This window comes from Orycteropus afer, unplaced genomic scaffold (genome assembly GCF_000298275.1).
Source record: "Orycteropus afer afer isolate SDZICR_OR568_19922 unplaced genomic scaffold, OryAfe1.0 scaffold00083, whole genome shotgun sequence".
NCBI lineage: Eukaryota > Metazoa > Chordata > Mammalia > Tubulidentata > Orycteropodidae > Orycteropus > Orycteropus afer.
Window position 1 is genome coordinate 1,912,288 of NW_006921670.1, and position 7,762 is coordinate 1,920,049.

The 7,762-nt window shown below is 62.8% G+C and overlaps 2 protein-coding genes across 2 annotated transcripts in view; both read right to left on the minus strand.

Moving 5' to 3' along the window:
* Positions 1 to 1,458, minus strand: part of SLC16A8 (solute carrier family 16 member 8) — a 4,516-nt gene extending 3,058 nt beyond the window's left edge. Inside the window, exons 1-3 of the mRNA XM_042781060.1 lie at positions 1,245 to 1,458; positions 435 to 578; positions 3 to 222 (exon numbers count right to left, since the gene is read on the minus strand). Of these exons, the coding sequence (XP_042636994.1) occupies positions 3 to 222; positions 435 to 578; positions 1,245 to 1,458 (578 nt within the window). The remainder of the gene's footprint in view (positions 1 to 2; positions 223 to 434; positions 579 to 1,244) is intronic.
* A 2,231-nt stretch (positions 1,459 to 3,689) lies between these two features.
* Positions 3,690 to 7,762, minus strand: part of BAIAP2L2 (BAR/IMD domain containing adaptor protein 2 like 2) — a 46,388-nt gene continuing 42,315 nt past the window's right edge. The window contains exons 8-14 of the mRNA XM_007941756.1: positions 7,653 to 7,752; positions 7,432 to 7,570; positions 7,033 to 7,270; positions 5,026 to 5,121; positions 4,516 to 4,723; positions 3,943 to 3,986; positions 3,690 to 3,765 (exon numbers count right to left, since the gene is read on the minus strand). Coding sequence (XP_007939947.1) covers positions 3,690 to 3,765; positions 3,943 to 3,986; positions 4,516 to 4,723; positions 5,026 to 5,121; positions 7,033 to 7,270; positions 7,432 to 7,570; positions 7,653 to 7,752 — 901 coding nt within the window. The remainder of the gene's footprint in view (positions 3,766 to 3,942; positions 3,987 to 4,515; positions 4,724 to 5,025; positions 5,122 to 7,032; positions 7,271 to 7,431; positions 7,571 to 7,652; positions 7,753 to 7,762) is intronic.

Consider the following 7,762-nt stretch of genomic DNA (forward strand, 5'->3'; position numbering starts at 1 on the left):
TGACGGCGCCGCACACGCAGCAGTGCAGTAGGAGGCCACCGAGCAGCAGGAAGCCGCCGCGCCAGCCGAAGTGCTCCAGCAGCATCTGGCCCAGCGGCGACAGTGCGGACAGGAACACCGGGCTGCCCGCCGCCGCCAGCCCGTTGGCCAGAGGCCGCCTCCGCTCGAAGTACAAGCCCAGCATGATGAGCGATGGCTGGAAGTTGAGGGCCAGGCCTAGGCCTGCGGGCGGGCGAGGCGGCTCTGGGCCTGGCTCTCGCGGGCACCTTCCCTAACCCCCACCAGGGGGCAGAACCCAGGGACACTGAACCCAGAATTTGAAGGGCCGCCCCTCGGGGTGGTGGAAAACTGAGGGCAGGCCAGTCTCCCCGTCAGGAGGACTCCCTCCTCCTCCCCATAGCCACCCCGCATCGCAGAGTGGTGGGCGCCCTCACCTGTGAGCACCCCAGCCGTCAAGTACAGCTCCAGGAGGCGCGTGGCAAAGGAGGCCAGGATCATGCCTGCCGAGGCCAACAGCCCACCCGCCAGCATCACCGGACGACAGCCAAAGCGGGTCACGAGGATGCTGGACACGGGGCCTGCGGGTGGGGCAGGGTCATGAGCGAGCCTGGAACAGTATTTTCTCCGCCAGGCACCGCGCTGCACACTTTGCACCTCCCAGCCAGGGAAGGCGGCCTCGAACGATTAAGGTCCCCCTGGTTCAGGGAGCTAAGGAGGGCAGTGTCTGGCCAAGTCACACAGCCGGGCTGGGACAGACCAAGGAGAGAGACCCCCCTCACGGAGCCAGGGGAAGGACACGCCCCCATGCCACACCTCCTGAGAACCTAGAGTCCTGGGGAAGGAGTGGAGCCCACCCCCTCTGTATTTCTCTTTACAGACTCCAGTCCCCGCCTGGTACAGCCTGGAGTCCCCACTGGGCTGCCTTCCCAGGCCTTTTTTTTTTTTTTTTTCCCCCCCCAGGGCTGGCTCAGCGGCTGGGGGCTGGCAGGATGAGAACTCTGGGTTGCAATGGCCACAGAATGAAGCCTGCCTTTGATCTGTTCGCATCTGTGAAATGGGCGAGCAGGAACGGAGGGGCACTGCCGATTGGCCAAGCTTGGCCGCTGGTCCCTCCTCCCTCCCGGGGAAAAGTTTCCCGGGGTTTGCGCCCCCTCTGGGCGCGCTCAGGGGGCTGATGTCCCCGGGCGCCTGATCCTGAGCCCTCACGCCTGGGCCGCGGGACGGGGCCAGAGGGGGGCGCTGACCGGTGCCGTACAGCATGGCGAGCATGATGGAGGACACCCAAGCCGTGTCGCTGTAGCCGGCACCGAAGTCGCTCATGAGCGCGCGGAAGAAGACGCTCACGGCCTTGGGGAAGCCGTAGGCGAAGCCGGTAACCACGAAGCAGGCGCCCAGCACGGCCCAGCCCCAGCCGCCATCCGGAGGGTCCGCGCCCCGCCGGGGGCAGCCAGCGCCCATCGCCGCAGCAGCCGGTGCTGGGGAAGGAGCAGGGAGACGTGCGAGAGAGAACAGTGAGGGTCTGTAGCCCAGATGAGGAGGGAATGAGGAGCCCCAGGATAGGGGAACGGAGGCTCGGGGCTACCCACCCCGGCCCTGCTCAGGACAGGGAGCCGGGAGGGGAAGCCGAGGCAGGAGTGACCTCCTGGGACATCTGGAAGAGGCACAGGTTGTGTCTGAGGGGGAGGTAGTCGGAGGTCGTTCCTACCTCAGACTTGACTTCCGGAAGTCACTTTTTGCCCCTCAGGACCTACTGATGGCGGGAGGGTGTCCTTGGATTGGAGAAGATGCAGATGCATAGGGACTGCTGTCCCCAGTGAGCACGCGTCAGGGCCTCAGGACACTGGGAATGAACACCGAAGAGACAGACACCAGCCTGCAAAACACACTTGTCTGGGTGGAGTTTATTTGCCTCCATATGTTCCTAATTTTTCTCAATGAAAAGGAATGACTGTTGTCATTAGAGCTTTGGGAGAAAAAAGAAAGCAGAAACAGTCACTTTACAACAGAAAACCTTCACTTCGTCTCAGCTGCCAGGGAGCTGAGTTCTAATTCAACCCGACTCCGCGTAGATTTGCTCCGTGACTTCAGCACATCCCCTCCCTCCCTGGGCTTCCATGTCCCCACTTGTAAGATGGGCGATTGGTCACCCCAGGCCAGGAATCAAAGTGGAGACTACCTGTCCCCCACAAGCCCCTAGCAGCCCCCCAATCCTCCACATGCAGAGAGGTGCCCTGGACTCTCACACTCCTGGGGTGCTGAGGTGTTCACATGGCAGCCCCATGCACCCCATGACAGAGGAAGAGGAAGGAAGGTGGCCCTCAGAGGTACGACTGAGCAGCCCAGAGTTGGGGCGGGAACCCAGGGCTCCCGGGCCAGCCCACTGACCTTCCTCAAGGCCCTGGTCAATATCTGGGACTCTGTCTCTCCTCTCCAAGTTCAAGTGCTGGCTTTTCAAGCCTGTCATCCTATTAGGGTAAGAGTGTGGTCCCTGGCAGCCCTCACCCCTCTCACCTGTCCAGCGGGCTTGGGGATGGATGCAGCCTCACTCCCCTGGAGCTGTTCCCTAGTTTGCTGGTGGGGCTTAGAGCTCGAAGGTTTCTCACCAACCCAGGATCAGCAGCCAGCCTGGGGCCCCGCCCCACCCCTTCCTCACCTCCCGGGCCTGGGGCTTACATCCTTACCCCAACCCGGCTAAGAGGCTTTGCCCGGGAAAGGGAGAAGGAACAGGGCTGTGACCTCACGCCAGGATGGGCCCCCATGAAGGGGCTCCCTGTCCCAGGCCCCCCAGGAAGAGAGAAGGCTGTCCCCTTTACCTTCTGGAGCTCAGGACAGACACAGCCCGGCCCAAGGGGTCCTGGTCTGGACCTGGGGCATAGCCCTGCCCTGGGAAGACCCCACAGCCCTAATCCGGACTCCTCGCCCACCCCACCCCCAGGCCACATTCCGGGAGGGACCACAGTGGCCTTTTCCCTGGATAAGACTAATCCCTGGGAATGTGGGGCGGGAGGGGAGGGTCTGGAACAAAGGGCACTTGTGGCCCAGGCCACTTGAGGATGACTTGCTGGTGGTCCCGGGCCTTGGCCACTGACACCCTTGCCCCCACTTTGAAGAGACCTTATTTCCTGGGAAACCCACAAGTAGAAATGAGACTGGGGTAGAGATGGGGGGTGGGGTGGATATAGATTGAGGGCTTCAGGGCAGATTTAGAGACTTGATCAAAACGCGGGTAGTGAGGGCCTGGGAGTGAGAGGTCTCTCAAGGAACAGCCAATGGCCTTCAGGACCCCTGACTCCATTCTCTGGGGGGTGGACACCCTGTGCTCTGTCCCCACAATCACACCACGTCCCTGCTGCTGTCTGCTTCCTTTATTTCTCACCGTTTACAAAAATTAAATGGGAATATGGGGGTGGGGAAGAGACAAGGGGCTCCTCTCCACTGGGGCAGAGAAGGGGGAAAGAGGTTGGGGGTGAGAGGTAGGCCCCTGAGGGAGAGTCCTGGGGCCGCTGGAAGGGAAGACATTGTTCTCTCCCCCAAATCCATCTGCTTGACTCAGAAGGCCCCGGCCCTGGGCGGTGGCTGGAGGGCAGCTGCCAGGCTCCTTGATCCACTACTGCTACCGCAGCGCCAGCTCTGGGCGCCCCTGGGCAGTGTGGGGCGGCGACTCAGACCCCAGGTGGGGGGCTGGTGCCTCAGCGGATGAGGGGCGCTGAGCGGTCATTGGTGACGGTGGGACGCAGCTTCACGGTGGCAAAAGGATTCGTGCCCCTGTAGGGGGAGAGGCTGGGCTGAGGGGGTGTGCATCCCCCCCAACTGGCTGCAGGCCCAGGGAAGGCGGGGGGGCAGCTGAACTGGTATCCACCCCCCATCCGCTGCCCTCAGTGGTCCACCTGCACCCACCCACAGGCAGCAGTGGGGCCCAAGGCTGCCTGACAAGGGGCTCACCGAGGAAAGAGTTCAGGGGGTCGCTGTTCCCAGGCCATCAGTCTCTGCAGTGTGGGAGGAGGAAGGCCAGTTTGGTGGGGAGCAGGGCAAGCGAGCCCCATCCCTCCCTTCACTTACCCTTCCCCAGAGGGCAAAGAATGGACTAGAGGACCCCCGGGGTGTGAAAGGTCTCATGTTCTAAGCCCAGAATTCTGTGGGCTTCAGATTTGACAGGCCTCTGGGCCAAAAGAGCATGTCCCCAGGCTACCCACCTCCCCATAAGATTGGGTGACTCCCATGAGGAGGTGGCTGCCCTGCCCCACCCGCCCCACCTGACCTTCTGACCATGCCCTGCCTCCCTCGGGGTGGGGGGCTCCTGCAGTACTTCCAGTGGACACCAGGGCTTTGGTCTCGGACAGCAATGTGTTCCCCTTCTCCACCCCAGACTCAATCCCATCCCAGCCGGCCCTGCCCGGTGGACAGATGGAGGCCGGGGCCCCTGCCAGACTGTGGGAACGGAGCAGGAGTGCCCTGGTCTCCTGCCTCCCTGCCCACTGCACGGCCCAGCGCCGAGGACGGTCTAGGGTGGCTCACCTTAACGTCACTGGCCACCCCCATGCTGCCCATGCTGCTTCGGCGGCTGCCAGGCAGGGGTGTGGGTGCAGGGCTGGGGGCGCGGCTTGGGACCCGGCTCGCGGTGTGGGGACGGGACTGGCCGTCCCAGTACTCCGAGGGGGCAGTGGAGTTGCCTGGCCGGTCCAGGAGGTCATCAAGGCTGTGGCTTCCCCGGAGTGGGTAGGACCTGAACCCAGAGAACGGGGAGGAGGACGAGGAGGGGCCCGGGGTCAGGCCCTGCTGGCCCCAGCCCCCATGGGCCAGGCCGCCTCCTCTGCACCTGGATGAAGGGAGGCCACTGGCTTGAGGACAGCCCACTGAGGAGATGGAGGGATGGACACAGTGACCTCCAGAGAAATGGGGGTGCTCAGGGGAGTGCTGTTCCAGGGACAGATGGGGGCTGGGCCCACCCTGGCATGCGGCTCACACACTCCTCCCATGGAGGGGGTAGCCATCCTCTGGGGTCCCCACCCCTGGTCACCCTGGTACCTGGAAGGTAGCTCCTTCATAGGGTTCATGGAGGTCATGGGATTCATGGGGACTTCCTCCACAGGCTTGACATAGGCCTCAGGGAACCAGCCGCTCCTGCAGGGGGCAGCAGAGAGCCCCCTAAGCACAGCCCAAAAGTGACGGACCAAGAATAACAATTCTCTCGGAGACTGTTACTGAGCACTGCCGCCACGCCCTGCTGGAAGGGCTTTGGGGCTAGTAACTCACTGTCCTCTGAAGGACGGCTTTCCCGGCACTCAAGGCCTTGCACAGCTGCCCTAACCCACCAGGGGCCGCAGCACCATAGAGAGGAGATAGCAGGGGTCCAGGAAGGAACAGGATTTGCCCAAATGACCAGAACGCCTTTCCTCACTCACTGAGCACCTCCGCGTGCCAGGCACACTGCCCTGTCCACAAGAAGCTCCCAGCCTGGCAGCGACAGAGCCCCACACAGATGATTACAGGACAGAGAGCTAAGGATGACGGGGATTACAGGGAGACCCCGGCGCCCTGCATCCAGGCGCCTCCTCCGGTGCTCCACACCTGCTCCTGGACACCGGGAGCCGGGGTCCACTGCTGCATCTCTAGAGCAGCCGGGGCTGGGAGGAAACGGCACTACTGCCCGCGCTCCTGAAACGCCTGAGACGCCACAGAATCCATGGGGAAACGGTCTCCAAGGAGCTGCCTTAGACCCCAAAAACCCAACCAACACCGTCCGCAAGTGAAGCTATTTCAACGCTAACAGAACACAACCACTTCACTATGTTGGACTACAAAATGCTTACTGATGATAAAACCGGGCAGGACTGTGGTTTGAGAGACTGGTCTAGAATGTTTAAGGGCCGGGTCCCAGGAAGTTTGTTACCCATCTGTCATGGGGACTAGCACGGTGGCCCCACGCTGTCTTCTGCCCGTGGGTGTGCACAGCAGCCACCCCCATGGGTGCCATTCATGTTCTGTCATTTTTCTACCCACCAACCCACCCTTCCGTCCACTATCCACGCAGTCACCTGCACTATGAGCCTCCATCCACGCACCCGCTGACCCACTCATCATGCACACAGAAACCGCCTCAGCCTTATCTGTCATTCCACCCACTCACACTCCTGCCTACCCACCTGCTCACATGCCCCCCAGTCACCCATCGGTCTATGCATGCACCCCACATCCATGCACCTTCCCATGCCTCCAACCACCCACCCATCTACTCATCCTCCCACACAACCCTCCCCTCATCCATCATCCGCCTGTCCACCACCTACCAACCCAGCAACCACCTGCCACCCACAGATCCACACGTTCCTCGTTTACTCTCCGACCTGTGCCCCTCTACTCCTCTTCCTCCCACCTTTCGCTCCTGCATTATCCTGCCTTAGGCCCCTTCCTTTCCTCCTACAGGAACGCTGACCCTCGTCTGCTCCTTCTGTGGCTGCCCGTCCCCCTCCTACAGGCTTGCTGGTGACAGTGATGCACTTCTTCCTTTTTCTCAGCTGGTGGTGTCAGAAACAGCCCAGCCAGCCTAGGTTCTCTAAGGATTTCCACAGCATACTCTGCAAGGAGCTGGGTCCCAGCACTGCCTCTGCTCCAGGTCCTGGGAGCCTCCGGGCAGTATGACAGTCACTGGCCATTCCCCTTCCATGCCTGCCACCCTGCCTCAGCTCCACGGTTGACTCGTGGTGGCAGAAGCAGATCACTGTAGGTGGCAAAGCTACACGATTTCTGCAAGGATTCACACTTTCCAGAGAAGTTTCTCAACCCTGATGAGAAACTTTCTCCTCTACCAACCATCCTTGCATGGCTGCCACCCTGAACCTGGGAAAGTGGCTCTTCCTACAGCGGAATGGGTGTGAGAAAACTGAGGCGACTGTGTGTGTGTGTGTGTGTGTGTGTGTGTGTGTGGTCGTCCCAGGCTCCAAGGAGTGGTCTGGGAAACATCAGTAGGGGGCTACAGGCCAGGCTTCCGGATCCGCCTTCCACCCCACCCTGCACCACAAGGCTCTCACTCACGAGGATGAGCCCTCCAGCTTGCCGTAGAGCCAGCCGTTCTGGGCCTGGGATACTAGCACCTCAACGACGTCTCCAGCCGAGAAGCGCAGCAGCGTGTGGTTGGCGCCCTCTGAGTGGGAGACCAGGGCGCGGACTCTCCGGGTACCCCCGCTGCCACTGCCCCCACTGCCTCCGCTGCCTGGGCGCTCGCCGAAGGAGTTGGAGCGCGAGCGCTGGGTGCTGCTGGTGTAGAGCGAGGCTGGGGGCGCAAGAGCGCAGCGGCACGTGGGTGGGAAGTTCGCCTTCAGTCTGCCCTCGAGCCCTCCTGCTGCAGGGTAACCCCGGTTCCTCCTCCCTGCACAAGGACGCCCAGCCTGTATGCCCTCCCCTCCCTCTGTGTCCCCAGGGCAGCGCACTTACAGGCAGATGGCGTCCGGGGCAGGGAGCGGCGCTCAGGCTCCAGCTGGGACGCGGACCTGGCCTCCGCGGGCTCGGGGCCGTAGGTGCCCGAGCCGTGCCGGCTGCGGGGGGAGCTGAATTCTCCCAGGGGCCTCTGGGGCTGCGAGGGGAGACGGGCAGGGGAGGGTGGGGAGAGGGGGCGGGCCGGCCGCCTAATCCAGCCCCCACCCCCACTCCCAGACGTCGGCGTAGGGGTTCTGGGCTCTGCGGCCGAGCCACCACGGGGGCGCGGAGACCGCGCCAGGGCGGAAGGGCGGACCGTGGGGCGCGTAGAGCGCGGCCCTGGGGGGCA